Raw genomic sequence first — 18,935 nt, 5'->3', positions numbered from 1 at the left:
TCCCTTTCTTATTCTGTTCCTTCCACTTCTAGACCAAACGCCACCTCTGATTCCTGGCCCCTTTTTGTCATTCTATGTACACTCTTATGTGGTATTTCTTGAATCCTTACAAATCATTTTAGCTCCCTCCTGTAAGAGTATGGAGCAAAAACAAAATTTACTGGGTCTGAGAAAAAAACTTGTTCCTGCCATTTGTGAACTTGGCCTGGGGCACAAATGGAAAGAGCCAGCACCTTGTACCAGCCTCTCCTGCAGTCCCTGTTTTCTGGATACACGGAGGCTGGTGAGCATCCATGTTTTGCTGTGACCAGAGCCTTGCCACCACCTGTGCCCTCCAGCCTTTGGGATTGGAGCAGTTCTGCAGTGTGGACCCAGAATCAGTCATCAGTGGAAAAGACTGCTCAGCGCCTTGGAGGATTAATCATAGTTTCCATTTTTTGTATTTATTGTGTTTTGTCATCTTGGGGGCCTTGTAGGCTGGGAAGAGACCCCTTCCCATGCTGGCTAACTCCCAGACACATCAAGTGACACCCCCGCCCCCAACCTGCCATTCACATGCAAACCAACCCAAAGCTAGCCCAACCCCCCTCCCAGCTCTGGTGGTCCAAGGCCAGCATTTCCTCTTCCCTAAATCACACCAGGGCAGGTAGTGGATACCAGAAATCAGCCCACAGCCCAGAGTCTGCTGAAATCACTCAAACTATCCAACCCCATCTTGCCCAAACCTGCTTACCCTACTGAGCCCACCCCCTCCTGCAGGAGCCACAGTACAAGTTCTGGCCTTGCCTTTGCCTCTTCCTCCATCTCCTGGTCAATCCTGATGCTCACAGGACCCTGTGCAGTATGGGGTTCCCCCTCCTCTTGGAATTCTTCCCAGGCAGCTGTTTCCAAGTCTGCCATCTTACCAAACTGGATTAGAACAAATCCATATACATTTTAATGCAGGTCCACCCTTCCTCTGGACACTTCTTCTGGCCACACCTGTGACACATGGAAGTTCCTGGGCCAGGCAGGGATTGAACCCATTCCACAGCAACCTGAGCCTCAGCAGTCAGTCTTAACCCACTGTGCCACAGCAGGAACTCCCATGCATATTGCTTCTCTGGTCAGCAGAGAAGGCTGTGTAAGCAGCCCACACTACTAAAGGAAGCAGCCACACACAGGCTATGTGCACTGTTTCAGGGCAGGCAAGGTCACACAAGTGCCACCCAAACAGCAGCCCAGGGTATCCACTGTGGTCAGCCCATGTCCTGTGATGCTGTCCCTTCAGTGGGGGCCACTGTCCCAACAAAGACAGGGCTGGGTCACACCCAGGCTGGATCACTGCACTAGGTCTCAGATGCCCAGACAGAACACAGTGCTCGGGGTTTGCAGAGCTTTCCTTGAAGGACAATGCTTTCCTTCCCGAAAGAGTTTACAAGAACAGAAATTACACTTCCTGAAAAGCCATGTTACAAGTTTCCTTGCTTTATCTTAATAGTCTACCTTTTCCAATCATCTTGAACTCACTTAAAAAAGAAAAAAAGAAAGAAAAAGAAAAGGAAAAGGAGATCTCGTCATGGTACAGTGGAAATGAATCCAACTAGGAACCATGAGGTTGTGGGTTCGATCCATAGCTTCACGCAGCAGTGGGTTGAGGATCTGGCATTGCCATGAGCTGTGGTATAGGTTGCAGACGTGGCTTGGATCTGGTGTTGCAGTGGCTGTGGCGTGAGCTGGCAGCTGCAGCTCCAATTGGACCCCTGGCCTGGGAACCTCCATATGCCAATGGTGCGGCCCTAAAAAAAAAAAAGAAGAAAAAAAATGAACTTACTTAATATCACTGTCAGTATTTCCAGGCTGATAACTCTTGGGGCATGGAGGGGCCTCAAGCCCAGAGAATATATTTCCCTGTGTCAGATGTCATTTATTTATTTCCTAACGTGGCGCACCTAACACAGGTGCTTTCTCTGAAAGGCACTTAGGAAAACTAGACAGCACTTCAGCACCACAAGGAGGCTGACCAGACTGCAAAGGACAAGTTTCTGCAGCATGAGATGAAAGCAGCAGGCGGAGCGGCACCATGTTTGAACCTAAGGGAGCATGTGGACTTCACGACCCAGGCTTCCACTTCTGTGTGTGTGTCCGAGAATGACCACAAAGTGCCACAAGTGCTGGCCTGGGGGCTCCGCAGAACCAGCAAGCAGGCTGACCTGCAGATCTGGAGCCCAGTAAGGAGGGCTGACTATTACAGCTTCCAACCAAGACATTTCCACATGCTTTCCACAGGCCACACTGCCTCCACAGCAATGCAGTCACAGTCGGCAGGGCTCGGCTGCGCCTGCACGGGGCTTCCTGGAGGCACCAGCTGTATGTGTCCCAGGCCAGTTCCTCTTCTGTGTGCGCCATCCACTCCCTTCAAAAGCCCTAACAGTTGCCCTGATCCTTTCTCTCCACCTCCAGTTCCTGCTCTGCTTCCTGGAACCGCCACTTGTATGCTGAGGCCTGCTCCTCAGGAAGGGGCTCACCACAGTCTCCCCACAGGCAGTTCTGGGGAGAGAGGCCATCGTCCCCATGGGGCCTGGCTCTCCTCCTCTTCATGTGCTTTGTGGGCTCAGCCTCTCGCTCCGGCCACATGGGGCTCATGCCCCCATGCCCCTTCTCTCTCCTCTGCTTGTATTCCACAACCTGCTTGTTGAGCGCCTCGTGATCAATCCCATATAGACTCGAGTGCGTGGCAGGGCCAGAGCTGTCACATGGCGACATGGTGTCAGGGGCCTCAGGGTTCCTGGAGGGGAGAACAGGACTTCACACCAAGCACAAATACTCCTAAACCCATCTGCTCAAGCACTGTCTAATGTCTAAGGGCGAATGTGGAGACAAGACAGAAAGAAAGTGGGATTTGGTCAGGCCTTCTCCAGTCCAGAGCCAGCCAGCCAGCACTCTGCAGCCCACGCATGGCCCAGGCCAACATACTTCTGGCACAGCCTCTCTGTACCGACAGTAAAGGATTTTCATTTTGTCCCCACTTAAGGCTAGCATGCTAGGCAGGTTAAACAGAATTATGGGTGGTACCTTAGATCTCACTGGGGTTACTTGCTGAACCAAACAGAAGAGTCTATTCTGAGAGCAAAACCAGAGAAATCCTTTCAAAACTCAAATCTGGCCACACATGCCTACTCTGCTCCACATGGGGTTCTGTGCCAACAAGGTGGGCGCCCACATGCCTCCCCCAAGGCCTGCTCTTTGATGATCTGAAAGCCGAGATCATACTCTACCCCTCACCTACAGGCAGGCTCCTGTGGGCCCTCTGAGGCCCTGAGCATGCTCATGTGATATGGGTGCAGCTGGTCTAAAGGACATAGGCTGAGAACCCAGCGCAGCTGTTCCCCCACCTTGGACGGGAGCCCTCTACACCCTTAAGCCTCATGTCACTTTCTCAGAGGCCTACCCTGATGTTGGCTGCTTCCCAGCAAAATGCAGGTTCCAAAGCACTACTACCTACCCACAGGTGTCCGCCAAGTGCCAAGAAAGGGCTGGCCCTGAAGCAGGCCCCCAACACCAGGGCACCAAATGAGCCAGCACTCACCTCCAGGTGGACCAGTGAAGCCCTCCAGATAGCCTCCTGGGGGGCTGGGCCCCAGAGCAAGACCCTGTCTGGGGGCGCAGTAATTCCACACCTGGGGGTCTGCCCAAATCAAAAATGTGCCCACACAGACAGAAAAAAAAAATTCTGAGTTCCTGTGGTGGCTCGATGGAACAAACCCAATCGGTATCCATGAGGACATGGGTTTGATCCCTGGCCTCGCTCAGTGGGTTAAGGATCCAGTGTTGCCATGAGCTGTGGTATAGGTGGCAGACACAGCTCAGATCTGGCATGGCCGTGGTATAGGCTGGAGGCTACAGCTCCGATCGACCCCTAGCCTGGAACTTCCATATGCCACAGTTGCAACCCTAAAAAAACACACACACACACACACGCCCACACGTATCACCTGAAATCATTTTGTGTAAAGTTGTCTTTTTCATCTACGGGTCCAAAATCAGCACTTGCCAATAACTGATCAACCTGAAAAGGAACAGAGGCTGATTCAGTGTCAGCTGAGCATGAGTGCCACCCCCACCCCCACGCAGGCCCCACCCCCCACTACCTTCCACTGTTCCTTCTAGCGCCGGTTTCAACAGCCACTGTCTTAATCACATGTCCTCTGATAATGAACTGAGGCTTTTTAAAAACAAGTTAAAACTTGTAAATGTTAGTCCAGTTTACAAAGAAACCAGTTAAATATTAGCTGAATCACTAACACTTACTGGTTTCTAATAGAGTTAGAAAAAAATGCCTCAGTTCTGCCATAGAATTTGGAGGGAAAAACATTCCCAGCACAGAATATGAGAGTCACAAAGCCAGGCATGAGTCTAGCTCCAGGGCTGAGGGGCCTGAGCAGGAGATGAGCACTGCTCCTCAGCAGGGCTCACACAAGGCTGCTGCACCTTCACACACTCTGATGCCGCCGGGCTGCCCTACCGGGGCTGGGCCACCCTATGGGGGCTGTACAATGACCAAGCCTTGTGGCAGTGATGGCTTCAGTGGAAGCCCAGGAGAGCAGGCCCTGTCATTCTCAGAGAATAAGGGATGGTCACCAGCCAAGGACACACTGATAGACTACAAAGGCGAAAAGCATCAGAACTGGAGACAAATCAGTCCACAGAAAATACCAGGAATGGGACTGATGAAGCTACAAAACAAAGACAACTGGACTCCTCCAGAGTTAAAACTGGGAGAAAATATTCACAATGCACATTCCTATCAAGTGACTTATACCAGATAGATATGAACTTGTACAACTAAGTAATAAGCAAACCTTATAAAAAATAGGCCAAAGATTTGAACCAATCAACAAAAGGAGGAATGACCAGTAGGCACATGAAAAAAAGAGATGCTCAGTATAATTAGTCATCAAGAAAATGCAAGCTTAAACCACCAGAATGGCAACACCAGGTTGGGGTGAGACTGCAGAGCCATGGTAACTCTGATATCACGCAGTTAACAGTCTGGCAGTTTTCTGAAAGTTAAAATATCATACACTTGCTACTCTGAGGAACTGACCTAAAACAAAAACACTGCATCCACAAAAAAACCTGTACACAAATGTTCATAGCAGCTTCAGCCATTATAGCCAAAAACCGAGAAAGAAAGACTGGAGTTCCCATCATGGCTCAGCAGAAACGAATCCGACTGGCATCCACGAGGACGCAGGTTGGATCCCTGGCTTTGCTCAGTGGGTTAAGAATCTGGTGTTGCTGTGAGCTGTGGTGCAGGTATAGCAGATGTGGCTTGGATCCCATGTTGTTATGGCTGTGGTGTAGGCCAGGGGCTACAGCTCTGATTTGACCCTCAGCCTAGAAACCTTCATGTGCCATGGGTGAAGCCCTAAAAAGACAAACAATAATGATAACAAAAATAAAAAAAACAAAAACTGAGAAAAAAGACAAATGTCCATCAAAAGGTAAGTAGATTAGTACATCATACAATGGATGTTACTTACTAATAAAAAAGGAACTACTTACATGGGAAGAAATGGGGAAGAACCTCAAAAGCACTGCTTAGCAAGGCCAGACAACATCCTGATTGTATTTATGTGAAATCACAGTAATCTCTTTAGACAAAACTAATCTCAAGGAAATGAAATCAGATAGGTGGTGTGGGGTGGTGACTTGCCGAAATGCGCACACTAGAGTTCCTGACATGGTTCAGTGGTTAATGAACCTGACTTGTACCCATGAAGACTCAGGTTCAACCCCTGGCCTTGATCAGTGGGTTAAGGACCTGGCATTGCTGTGAACTGTGGTGTAGGTCACAGACACGGTTTGGATCCCTTGTGGCTGTGGCTGTGGTATAGGCTGGCAGCTACAGCTCTAATGCACCCCTAGCCTGGGAACTTCCATATGCCACGGATGTGACCTTAAAAAGACGACAAAAACAAAACAAAACAAACAAAAAAACCGCACATCTTATGTGAATTAAGCCTCAAAAAGGCTCATCTTAACCAAATCCAGGAGTTCCTGCTGTGGCTCAGTGGATTAAGAAGCCAACTACTGCTGCTTGGGTTGGTCCAGAGGTGTGGGTTTGATCCCTGGCCTGGCACAGTGGGTTAAAGGATCCGGATCCAGTGTTGCCACAGCTGCAGTATAGGTGGCAGCCACATCTTGGATTCAATCCCTGGCTGAGATTCTATATACTGCAGGTGTGGCGACTGATAAAAAAGAACTAAATACAAATCCAACCTCTTAATTTTTTTTTTTTGGTCTTTTTAGGGTTGCACCTGTGGTCTATGGAAGTTCGCAGGCTAGGGGTCTAATCGGAGCTGTAGCTGCCAGCCTATGCCACAGCAACACAGGATCCAAGCTGCATCTGTGACCTACACCACAGCTCATGGCAACGCCGGATGCTTAACTCACTAAGCAAGGCCAAGGATGTCCTCATAGATGCTAGTTGGGTTCATTAACTGCTGAGCCATGACAGGAACTCCCAACCTCAAATTGCAGGACATTAACACAGGCCACCAGGCTAACTTCGTGAGCCAAATCCATGCACCTTTAGAACCTCTTGCTTGAAAGAAAGCCCTGAGATCAGATGGTGCAGGCCCCTGCTCTGGTAGGCGCCACCTGCCCGCTGCCTTCCCTCAGAAGTCTGATGGTCAGCTGGGAAACAAGTGGACATGGATCCAAATACTGGTGTCAGATTTTACATATTTTCCCTAAATATTCATATTAAAATTTTTTTTCCCTTACAGTTACAATAAAAATCACCATTTAAAAATTTTTTGATTGAAGTATGATACAAAAAAAAAGTAAACAAAGCCTTAAGCACGTAGCCCAATAACATTTCACCAGTTGAACACATCTGTGCACTCCCCTCGCCATTTACAAGATGAACCCCAGAAGCTTCCTTCAGGCCCCTCCTGCTCACTCCCCTCTCCAAGAGAGCCATATTTTTACTTCTACCACCAAGATTAGCCAGGCTTGTCTCTGAACTTTTCATAAACAGACTGAGGAGAACACGGCCTTTTCTTTGGTCCACATGGGGTGTGAATGAGGGGTCAGGGGGCTGTGCCAGAGCATGTTCACCCACCCTGCTTCTGGCTGCACCCACGAGACCTGTGCCAGTGCTCCCAGCGCAGCCAGTGCCCACCTCTGATGGGTACTGTGAGCCACACTCCACCAGCCTGCAAGGCATGTGGATCAACTGCAATCTGGTTTTCATTCTTGTTTTCTTATGACCAGTGGTGCCAAGCACCTGTGTGTGTTTCATCAATGTTGCTGAATTACTCAGGGTTCAGTTTGGACCAAGCGGATCACTAGTCCTCTTTCCAATGTCCAGACCAGTGACCTGAAGAGTATCCTAAGAACGCAAAATAAACTGCTGAACCTGTTAACAAGTGTTACCATCTGCAATTACCTGTGATTTTTCAACACAGTGAAACCAATATAAGACAGTAATAGAAGTTCCCTGGTGGCCTAGTCGTTAAGGATCTGGCCCTGTCACTGCTGTGGCACAGGTTTGATCCCTGGCCTGGGAACTTCTGTATGTTGCAGGCATAGCCAAAAAATAAAAAAAATAAAATTATTCTTAAAGAGAGACCAAAAAAAAAAAAAAATTAAAAAAAAAAAGGAGTTCTTGTGGCATAGTGGAAATGAATCTGACTAGGAACCATGAGGTTGCGGGTTTGATCTGTGGCCTCACTCAGTGGGTTAAGGATCCAGTGTTGCCATGAGCTGTGGTTGTAGGTGGCAGACGCAGCTTCGATCTTGCGTTGCTGGGGTTCTGGTGTAGCCTGGCAGCTACAGGTCCTATTTGACCCCTAGCCTGGGAACCTCCATATGCTGCAGGTGCGGCCCTAAAAAGGACAAAAAACAAACAAAAATTAAAATAAATTAAAATTTAGGGGAAAAATGTAATTGTAATGTATACATGTAAGGATAACCTGACCCCCTTGCTGTACAGAGGGAAAAAAATAATAATAAATAATTAAAAAAAAAATTAAAAAAGAGAGACAGAAATAAACTGACAGAAAGTGCAAAGTTTCATTAACAACTCCCAGTTTCAATTTTTTTTTTCTTTTGTCTTTTTGCTATTTCCCTGGGCCGCTTCCGCGGCATGTGGAGGTTCCCAGGCTAGGGGTATAATCGGAGCTGTAGCCACCAGCCTACGCCAGAGCCACAGCAACGCGGGATCCGAGCCGCGTCTGCAACCTACACCACAGCTCACGGCAACGCCGGATCGTCAACCCACTGAGCAAGGGCAGGGACCGAACCCGCAACCTCATGGTTCCTAGTCGGATTCGTTAACCACTGCGCCACGAAGGGAACTCCAAATTTTTTAATCTATTGAAGCTGCTTTATCAAGGGCTGACTTTAAACCTATTAAAAATGCAGTGTTTGAAAAACAATGCCTTGGCTTATACCAGGAGAAGCAAGTAACGATCATACTTTCAAATGATCACCTGCCCCAAAGAGAAACCCCCTCTGGTCCAGCCTTTACTTCTAACTGTAGAACAGAGGACAGCCAAAGCCTGGCTTTCCCTCCGCCTCCAGGGAAGAGCTGAGCTTGAGCACAGGCAGGAATGCCATCACCATGTGGCACCTGTCTGACCGTTTAGCATTTCTCCTGGGCACATGTGGAAGGACAGACCTGGATGGACCTGAGGTCACTTCTAGTGCAAACACCCAACACCACAATCTCCAAAGAAAGGACCTCCCAGAAACGTTTAAGCACTTGTGCATGCCCTCCCTCCATCTGCTTCTCCTGGAAAGGAAGCCACAGCCAGGAGGCCCTCGCAGTTGTGAGTTCTTCCTCCACAGAGAGAGGCACAGACAGGGTTCATCTGGAAAGGAAGCCACACATCAAGGAGGTCCTCACAGCTGTGAGTCTGAAGCCAAGAAGGACCCTGTGGGCTCCTGGGCATAAACCTTTCTTTCTGTGTGCTCCATTTCTTGTTTTTGGGAACCAGCTTCGGCCTCCATGACCTTGCCTGAGTTCCAAAGGGCATGTCCAAATGGTTGCTAATCAGGGAAGAGAGGGGATGCAGAGACCAGGGAGGAGCAGTCAAGAAACAATAGTGCAGGAGTTCCCACTGTGGTGCAGCAGAAACGAATCCGACTAGGAACCATGAGGTTGCGGGTTCAATCCCTGGCCTCTCTCAATGCGGTAAAGATTCAGTGTTGCCATGAGCTCAGATGTAGGTCGCAGACGCAGCTCGGATCTGGTGTTGCTGTGGCTGTGGTGTAGGCCAGCAGCTGTATCTCCAATTCAACCCCTAGGCTGGGAACCTCCACATGCTGTGGGTATGGCCCTAAAAAAAACAAAAAATAAAGAAAGACAGAAAGCGACCATCTAGGGATGTGAGAGGAGGGAAGCACAGGAGGGCCGCTCCAACTCCTTAGAGTTTACACGAGAGAGGTCTGGTTTATTAGAATATGCTGATAAGCATTAAAAAAATTAAAGCCATACAAAGTGCTCACCTCTGGGGAATCAGGCTAAGAACAGGAGTGCAGGAGTCTTACTTTTTATTTGTATCCTTCCAAGTACTACCTTTTAAAAACTGAATTATGTAAAACTGTATTTTTTGAATATTTAAAAGCTAAATTTAAGATCTTTGTCCTTTTTTTTTTTGGATTTTCTAGGGCCGCACCCATGGCATATGGAGGTTGCCAGGCTAGGGGTCTCATCAGAGCTGTAGCTGCCAGCCTTTGCCAGAGCCACAGCAATGTGGGATCTGAGCCATATCTGCAACCTACACCACAGCTCATGGCAACGCCAGATCCTTAACCCACTGAGCAAGGCCAGGGATTGAACCTGCAACCTCATGGTTCCTAGTCAGATTCGTCAACCACTGAGCCACGACGGGAACTCCTAAATTTAAGATCTTAACATATAAAATTATACATCGTTAAAAGGTAATTAGGAGTGCCAAGTGTTGCGCAGTGAGGTAAGAATACGACAGTAGCAGCTCAGATTGCTGCAGAGGTAAGGGTTCAATTCCTGGCCTGGAGCAGTGCTGCAGCTTCTGTTGGTGTAGGTTGCAGCTGGGGCTAGGATTCAAGCCCTGGCCCAGGAAATTCCATGTGCCGCAGTATGGCCATTAAATAAAAAACAAATAAGTAGATAAATATAAAAAGGTCATTAGTGAAAGCCTTACCTCCACTGCAGCTGCATGTTTTTTGTCCTGAACAAACACTATTGGTGGCATGCTCCTCAGGGTCTGCTGGGACATCAAAAGATGCCTGGAGATACAATAAGAATGTATGCAGTCACAGATGACATTTAGTGGAGGGGGACAGTGCTAGAAACAGAAATGTCACCTCTCAAAGAGGTGCAACACGAACTCTGCTTATTACATTATTTAAAAATGAAAAATCATCTTAGCCAGCTGCCACATTACAAAAGCATCAGTGCAACTAATTTTTAATTCTCTAAATGAAACTTCTGAGATCCTTATATGTAGTCTGATGTGGCCTTGGACACCCTCCCTGGGCATCACTGTGGCCTTGAGCTTCGTGGTTTGGGCACCAACAACTTGCCAATGCTCCATTCCTCACTCAGCGTAACGGACAGCCCTCCACCACCCAGACATCAGACACAAGAATGATCTTCATGTTGTCCAGTCCTGCAATACCTGCAAATCCAGGTGCAACAAGCATCCAGTGAAAACACTGCTGAGGCACAGAGCACATCTACTCAATGACAGAACTCCACGCAGAGTTGTGGAAAAACTTTTACATTAAACCATGGTGATCAAAAAAGGTGGGGGAAGTTCTCACTGTGGCGCAGTGGGTTAATGAATGATCAGGTCTGTCTCTGTGGAGGCACCAGTTCAATCCCTGGCCTGGCACAGTGGGTCAAGGACCCGATGTCACAGCTGTGGCATAGGTCGAAGTTGCAGCTTAGATCAGCTTTAGTCTCTGGCTGGGGAACTTCCATATGCCCTAGGGACAGCCAAAAATAAATAAATGAAAGAAATTATTCAGAAGAGTGGCATGCTTACAGTTGCAAATTTCTTTAACACCTAGCAAAACGCAAGGTAACCAGATTCTCATCTCTGTATCTGCATGCAGTCTATTCTGTCATCTTGTTTAAAATTTAAGAAGAAAATCTGGCCTCACACAGATCTGCAACTGAAGAGGGAAGAGTATATGAACAGCCCTTCAGAAAAGTCTAGATCTTCTTTGATGCTGCACAAAAACTCAACAAATTGTAGTTTATTAAAGGTTAACTGCAATGTGAAATATGAAACCAGATCACTGAACAGGCCATTCTCTGTACAGTAAAATCCACTGGTGCACCTGCCCTTTGACTTGATCTTTCCCTGGGGGAGATTCTGTAACCTCATGCATCAGTCATTGCAAAAGTACTGGTTCACCATGTTACAAGATTTTCAGAATGATGACACATTTTTACTATATATTACCTCCAATCTCACCAAAAGCGCCTTTTGCAAAGATGTCAAACTCAAGGTGGTGGAAATAAGTTTTCTAAAATTCTAATTTTCATCAAAAGCTCAAATTTTATCATTGGCAACAAAAACGGTCAGTTGTTTTCCTGAAGTGACAGGTTTACTGTGCTCATTATGGTCAGTTACTATGTCTGCATACACAGAGTGGTTCACTCATTCTTAGAACCAGCAACTGCAGTGTCTCTGAGTCCATCAGAGCCACATGCACACTTCCTACCAGACACTAAACAGATGTGTCCAAGGGTTAAAATTTAATACAATTAATATTTATCACTTATTCATAGAGGATATTCTTCAGCAAAGCTGGTAGTTTGTGACTGTGAGCCCGTGGCTAAAGTTGCAATAACCATTAGAATGTCTAGAGCAGCAGCGTTAACCCACCATGGCTTGGGTGCAAATGCCAACACAGTGAGAAAGGAAAACAATACCTCACGCCTCAGGAACCACCCTCCTCTCCCCTCCCCACATCCCTGCCCCCAGATCTGAGAGGCCCCTGGAGACACAGACCATACACTGAGAACCGCTGACCTAATTTTCCTTAAAAGCAGAACTACTGAAGGAAACCAGTTGGGAAGGCAGGGTCAAGCGAAGGCCTCACCTCATGTGCGCAGCACTCCTCCGCAGGACGGCCTCCATGTGTGCATTCTGAGCCTCAGAGAGTGTCGCCCTCCAGAACACTCGGCAGGCAGAAAAGTCTGTAGTCAAAGAGACCTGAGCCCCACCTCAAATCACTCAGCTTCCAGGGCTCCCCATGGACATAGTCATGCCAGCAGAGGAGCCCTTACTCACTGGCAATCCTGGCTTTAGGCACCTGCCACCACAGCTACTGCCCCAGTCCACCTGCTGCCCCAAGCTGGCCACTGGGGGAAGGTGAAAATTTCACCTTCCCCAATTAGACCCCAGCCCCACTCCAGAAATACCTTAACTGTCATGCCTCTTTTGGCTGAACCCATTCCTTTCAGGGTACAGACAGCAAGCCACCTCCTTTGTCTTGCCTTTTTTTTTTTTTTTTTTTTTTTTTGGCCCAGGGATTGAAACTGGGCCACAGTGGTGAAAGCACCGAATCCTAACCATCAGACCACCAGGGAACACCCCACCCCCTGTCTTGACGCCAAGGCAAAGGCAGACAAACACACAACTCATCTGGCCCCCAGACCTTTGGACACCCCATTTCATCATTTACTGGGTTCCGAGCACCCTCTGTGCTGTCTGGGCAAAGATCCCACCTGTGCACAGCGAGCTATGTGCTTCTGCACCTGGATCCCCACCTCCATAGCCCTTCTGCCTTTTTAACCTCCAGAGGCTGAGGCCTACCTTAGAGAGCTCCACATTCAGGTCATAGATCTCCTGGCTCACTTCAGGGGTACACAGCATGTCGGTCAGCGCTTTGTGAAGGAGTCCGTTGAGGGCCCTCAGGCGCACATGGTCTTCCTTCCTGGTCCTTTTGGATGTGCTCTTCGTTAGGAATTCCAACTGTGATGGCTTGTAAGTCTCCATGAGGAAGAAAGGCAGACACAGAGGCCAATGTTATAATTATACAGAAACATGTACTCACTCAGCTGTCTCAACTTTCACACAGTTTATCTTACAGACCTGGCTCCTTCTACATTTTACCTAGAATACCTCCAACATTAAAAGTACTTCCAAGTACATATTTATCTCCAAGAGATGTTTCTTAAAAACATAATCCAAATGGGGTTCCAGTTGCGGCTCAGCAGAAATGAATCTGACTAGTATCCATGAGGACAGAGGTTCGATCCCTGGCCTTCCTCAGTGAGTTAAGGATCTGGCGTTGCCATGAGCTGTGGTGTAGGTCGCAGACGTGGCTCAGATCTGGCGTTGCTATGGCTGTGGAGAAGGCCAGCGGCTCTAGCTTCCCCTAGCCTGGGAAGATCCATATGCTGTGGATGCAGCCCTGGAAAGGGAAAAAAAAAAAAAAAAAAAGAATGTGACTAGTATCCATAAGGATGCAGGTTCGATCCCTGGCTTCACTCAGCGGGTTAGGGATCCAGCGTTGCCGTGAACTTCGGTCTAGGTCACAGATGTGGCTCAAATCTCGCATTGCAGTGGCTGTGGTGCAGGCAAGCAGCTGTAGCTCCGATTAGACCCCTGGCCTGGGAACCTCCATATGCCACAGGTGCAGCCCTAAAAAGACAAAATATATACACGTATAATCCACATACCATAAAGATCTTCCTCTTAAAAAGTAGTTATTTTTAGTGTATACAGTGTATTTTTTTCTCTAATAAAAACAATTCATTAGGAGTTCTCTTATGGTGCAACAGTAGGTTAAGGATCCTGTGTTGTCACTGCAGTGGCTCAGTTTGCTGCTATAGCCTGGGAACTTCCACATGTCATGGGTGTGGGCCCCCCCAAAAAACCATTCATTACATATTTTTACAGTACAAGCATATTTCAGAAATACTGAAGGTTACAGACCACTTCAATAAAGCAACCACTGAAATAAAGTAACTCACAAAAATGTTTTGTTTCTCAGTGTATATAAAAGCTATGTTTACACTGTACAGTAATCTATTAAGTGTGCTATAGCAATATATCTAATAACAATATACTTTATTAGGAGTTCCCCTCATGGTGCAGTAGTTAACAAATTCGACTAGGAACCATGAGGTTGCGTGTTTGATCCCTGGCCTTGCTCAGTGGGTTAAGGATCCAGCATTGCCATGAGCTGTGGTGTAGGTCAGATGCGGCTCGGATCCTGCGTTGCTGTGGCTGTGGTGTAGGCCAGCGGCTACAGCTCTGATTAGACCCCTAGCTAGGAACCTCCATGTGCTACAGGTACGGCCCTAAAAATCAGAGGAAAAAAAAAAAAAAGATACGTATGTCTCCACATAGATGTATGTGTTAATACACACACAAAACTGAACGGCCATTACCATACTAAGAGTTTGATAACTGAATGGACATTACCATACTAAGAGTCTGCTAACAGATACAACACTGTGGGAAACGTTAATGTAATTTTTTTTTTTAAGGACAAAATTCTGTGTTACCAGTGAGTCTAGTCTCTCTCCTACAGACCCTGTCCCTTCCAAGGCTAAAACGGAAGGACTGCCAGGCTGGAGTGCTTTAACTTTTGCAGCCTCACGCCCATCAAGGTTCTAGAGCAGCTCATCACTGCTACTCTATACTTACCAAGTGAGAGCCTAAGGAAGGACCTTCATACCAAAACTTCTTCCTAGAGGTGAAAGAAAGAATTATGCTGGGTATTGATGGCAAATTAAATAAGAAACAGTTACAGGAGTTTCTAGTGTGGTGCAGCGAGTTAAGGATCCAATGTTGTCTCTGTGGTGGCACAGGTTCAATCCCAGGCCTGGGAACTTCCATATGCTGTGGGGTGAGCCAAAAAGGAAAAAGGAAAAAAAAAGAAAAGAAAAAGAAAAAGAAAGGAAAAGAAAAGTTACAAAAGCTAACTCCAGGTTATGATACTAAGACTGTTTCTAATAGGCTAAACCTGGACATAGAAATTAAGTTGCTGAGAGTCTAAAAGATTTAAATACTGGGAGTTCCTGTGTGGCTCAGTGGGTTCAGAAGCCAATACCTGGGAACTTCCATACGCTGCAGGTCTGACTATAAAAAAAACGAGAGAGAGAGAGAGAGAGAGAGAGAGAGAGAGAGAGAGGAGAGAGAGGAGAGAGAGAGAGAGAGAGGGAGAGAGAGAGATAGAGAAAAGACTTAGATTATCAAATTGACAACAGCATCAATTGTGGGGAAGACACAGAAGACAGTTTTAATTCAAGGTCATAATTTTTACCTAAAGTCTACCTCTAGTCCCAAAGGTAGAGAAAGAGGATCTTAAAAATACACCTACCCAACTGCATATGAGTACTGTCCTCTATTCCATAAAGCTGTTTCCTGAGGTATGGCTATCAATGGATACTGCTGCACATCAACACTGGGACTGGACAGGAGTTCCCATCGTGGCGCAGCAGAAAAGAAACTGACTAGTATCCATGAGGATGTGGGTTAGATCCCTGGCCTCGCTTAGTAGGTTTCTGTGAGCTGCGGTATAGGTCACAGATGCAGCTTGGATCCTATGTTGTTATGGCTGTGGTATAGGCCAGAAGCTGAAGCTCCGATTTGACCCCTGGCCTGTGAGCTTCCATATGCGGAGCGTGCGGCCTAAGGAAGCCAAAAAAAAAAAAAAAAAGATTGAACGCTAATAAATAGAAAGCAGATGGGAGACCAACCAGGCTCCTCATTGTTGCAGACAAGCAAAGAAAAGAAGCAAAAATGATCTGTGTGCCAATGGATTAGAGGTGGAGATCAGTATGAACTTGTTTCTCTTATTACAGCTACAGGTGATAATGACATGCAGAAACATTTATAGATAAGCACATATATACACAGGTTAACATAAACACATATTTTTTTCACTCTGTCAGCTGAAAAGGCCTAAAAGAGAGATATGTCAGTAGCAATGAACATACTATGCTCTCAGGTCAAGGTTTCTCTCTTTTCTTTTTTTTTTTTCTCTCTTTTTAAGGCTGCACCCATGGCATATGGAGGTTCCCAGGCTAGGGATCCAATCGGACCTGTAGCAGTCAGCCTACACCAGGGCCACAGCAATGTGGGATCCAAGCCAGGTCTGTGACTTACACCACAGTTCATGGCAATGCCAGATCTTTAACCCACTGAGCGAGGTCGAGGATAGAACCTACGTCCTCATGGATGCCAGTCAGGTTCCTTAACCACTGAGCCACGACAGGAACTCTAGGTCACACGGTTCTGACGTCACTCTTCCATAAAAGGAATCAGAGCTCCTAGGGGAAATGGTTGGTTCTAGGGCTGAAGCATCCTATAGTGCCAGAAAGTAAGAAAGTGATAAAGAAATTATTTACTTTCAAAATCCCAAAGGAATATATAAGGTATCTGAAAGAGCTCCTAAGGGTCAAAGCCAAAACAATTGGAGCAAAATTAAGTAGTACTGGGTTATATATAACCCCTAAGTTCATACTGACGAGTTAACTAGTAAAGGGAGAAGAGCCACATCTCCTGTGCAGAACTGCTGCTAATTCATGAGCATGACTCCTACTCCTCCAGCGGGGGCTGCACATGTGACTTTCCGTCCAAGCCAGTATGGAATGGTGGGAGGCTGACATTACAGTAGATAAGCCTGACACACACAAATGACCTCAGTCAGTGATCAAGACTATTGTCAACAGTGATAAACCATGTCAACAGTATGTATGTGCTGAAAAATGGCACTTTCCATCTGTGGTCTTACTCCCTAAAATCAGTAATTCCAGTATAATCATGAGAAAAAGATCACGCAAATCCCAACAAAGGGGCATCCTACAAAATATCTAACCAGTACTCCTCAAACTGGTCATCAAAACCAGGAACAGTATGGAAGTTCCTGTTGTGCCTCAGCAGTAAGTAACCCAATAGTATCCAAGAGGACACAGGTTCGATCCCTGGTCTCGCTCAGTGGGTTAAGGATCCAGCATTGCCATGAGGTCCCAAACACAGCTCAGATCTTGCGTTGCTGTGGTGCATGTAAGCCAGCAGCTGTAGCTCTGATTCGACCCCTAGCCTAGGAACTTCCATTTGCTGCAAGTGTGGCCCTAAGAAGCAAAAAAAAAAAAAAAAAAAAAGGCAACAAACAAACAAAAAAAACAGGGACAGTTTGAAAAACTGCCAGTCAAGAAGGGCCTTAGTCTTTTTAGATGACTAAATGTGATGTAGTCCCTGGATGGGATACCGGCAAAGAAAAAGTACACTAGGGAAAAATTAAGCAAGTGTGAGGAAAGCATGAACTTTAGTTAGTAAGACAGTATCAATAATGGTTCATCAATGGTAACAAATAAACCACACTACATAAGATGTTAACATAGCTATTTACATGAGAACATCATACTGTTTTTGCCAATCTTTCTTGGAATAAAAATAAATACATCTATAATATATATCTACAATACAATTAAAACATAGAAATCAACATATTTTATACTTAACTCTCATCATAAAACACCTACCCTGACAAGCTTTTTTTTTTTTTTTTTGTCTTTTTAGGGCCACCCCCACGGCATAAGGAAGTTTCCAGGCTAGCGGTCAAACAGGAGCTGTAGGTGCTGGTCTACACCAGAGCCACAGCAACACAGGATCTGAGCAGCCTCTGTGAACCTACACCACAACTCACAGCAACACCAGATCCTTAACCCACTGAGCCGGGCCAGGGATCCTCATATATACTAGTAGGGTTCGTTACTGCTGAGCCACTATGGGAACTCTCCTGACAAGCCTTCTTCATTCCTCAAATTAACTCCACCTAGAAAGCATTAACATGGAAGGAAAATTTTTATCTATTTTTTTCTTTGTCTTTAATAAAACCACTCTCCTAAAAAAATGTTTCTAGCAACAAGAAACAACATACTCCACAGATAAAATCGATACCAAAATTCGAGGATGCTCAACAAGCAGAATATGCACATAACCTCCGCACACCCTCCCCTGCAGATTAAATCTCTCTAGGTTACTTGTGATACCTAATACAATGTAAACGCTATCTAAATAGTTGCCAGTGCAGGCAAATTTAGATTTTGGCTTTTCAGCACTTGCTGTAATTTTTTCAACCCAAGGTTGGGTGAATCTTGAATGTGGAAGCTCGGAGCCTGGGAGGACTGTAAAATTGTGTATCACGGAGTTCCTGTCGTGGCGCAGTGGTTAACGAATCGGACTAGGAACCATGAGGTTACGGGTTCGGTCCCTGCCCTTGCTCAGTGGGTTAACGATCCGGCGTTGCCGTGAGCTGTGGTGTAGGTTGCAGACGCGGCTCGGATCCTGCGTTGCTGTGGCTCTGGCGTAGGCTGGTGGCTACAGCTCCGATTGGACCCCTAGCCTGGGAACTTCCATATGCCGAGGGAGCGGCCCAAGAAATAGCAAAAGACAAAAACAAAGCAAACAAAAAAAAACAACAAAAAAAGTGTATATCACGTTGCTTCATAAGTTCATGGTTTACTGCTAACTTTTAGGAGACTCACCACTTTATCAAAACAACTGCGTAAAAAACAGAAAAAAAGCTGAGTGGGAAAAACTGCAAACGTTAGGGGTGGAATAACTGATGATCTTTCAACAGCCATTAACCTATCAAGCAAAGGCTGAGCTTACGGATCCGGCTGGGACTCAAGCTAACGCCCAAGCAGTAGACCCCGTGCCGTACCCCCGCCCATTGCAGGGCACCCCCACCCCCATCCCGGGGCCACCGTCCCGCCCACTCAGGGAGCATTACTTGGTTTTCGAGGCAAATTTCTTAAGCAGGTTCTTGCCATAGGACACTGGCGAGGTGTGCAGGCCTTGGGCGCCGCCCAAGAGCCCAGCGTGTGGGACCCCCAGCCCCCGGAGCGTCGCCCACATGTCCTCTGCCCGACTGCCGACCCTGGAACGTGGGCGGGACAACGTGCAGCGGACAGACGTGTAGCG

The 18,935-nt window shown here is 46.8% G+C and overlaps 1 protein-coding gene across 1 annotated transcript; it reads right to left on the bottom strand.

The window, feature by feature from the left end:
* Window positions 1-1,895: 1,895 nt before the first annotated feature.
* On the bottom strand, window positions 1,896-18,935 carry RBFA (ribosome binding factor A). The gene is made up of 7 exons (XM_047794176.1): window positions 18,745-18,935; window positions 14,649-14,691; window positions 12,807-12,983; window positions 12,091-12,203; window positions 10,179-10,263; window positions 3,975-4,048; window positions 1,896-2,767 (listed from the first exon to the last, which is right to left on the bottom strand). The coding sequence occupies exons 1-7, from the start codon at window positions 18,867-18,869 to the stop codon at window positions 2,407-2,409; spliced, it is 978 nt and encodes a 325-aa protein (XP_047650132.1). The 5' UTR covers window positions 18,870-18,935; the 3' UTR covers window positions 1,896-2,406.

The sequence above is a fragment of the Phacochoerus africanus genome, chromosome 8 (assembly GCF_016906955.1).
Source record: "Phacochoerus africanus isolate WHEZ1 chromosome 8, ROS_Pafr_v1, whole genome shotgun sequence".
Lineage (NCBI taxonomy): Eukaryota > Metazoa > Chordata > Mammalia > Artiodactyla > Suidae > Phacochoerus > Phacochoerus africanus.
This window is presented reverse-complemented; position numbering and strand designations above follow the sequence as displayed.

Excerpts from the sequence above, each read along its gene's own strand:
- RBFA (XM_047794176.1), bottom strand. The coding sequence starts at position 18,869 with ATGTGGGCGACGCTCCGGGGGCTGGGGGTCCCACACGCTGGGCTCTTG. Across the intron at positions 12,984-14,648 it reads CTTCCTTAGGCTCTCACTTG|ACTTACAAGCCATCACAGTT; the intron begins GTAAGTATAGAG and ends TTCCTCATGGAG. Across the intron at positions 10,264-12,090 it reads AGGAGTGCTGCGCACATGAG|GCATCTTTTGATGTCCCAGC; the intron begins GTGAGGCCTTCG and ends TTGTATCTCCAG.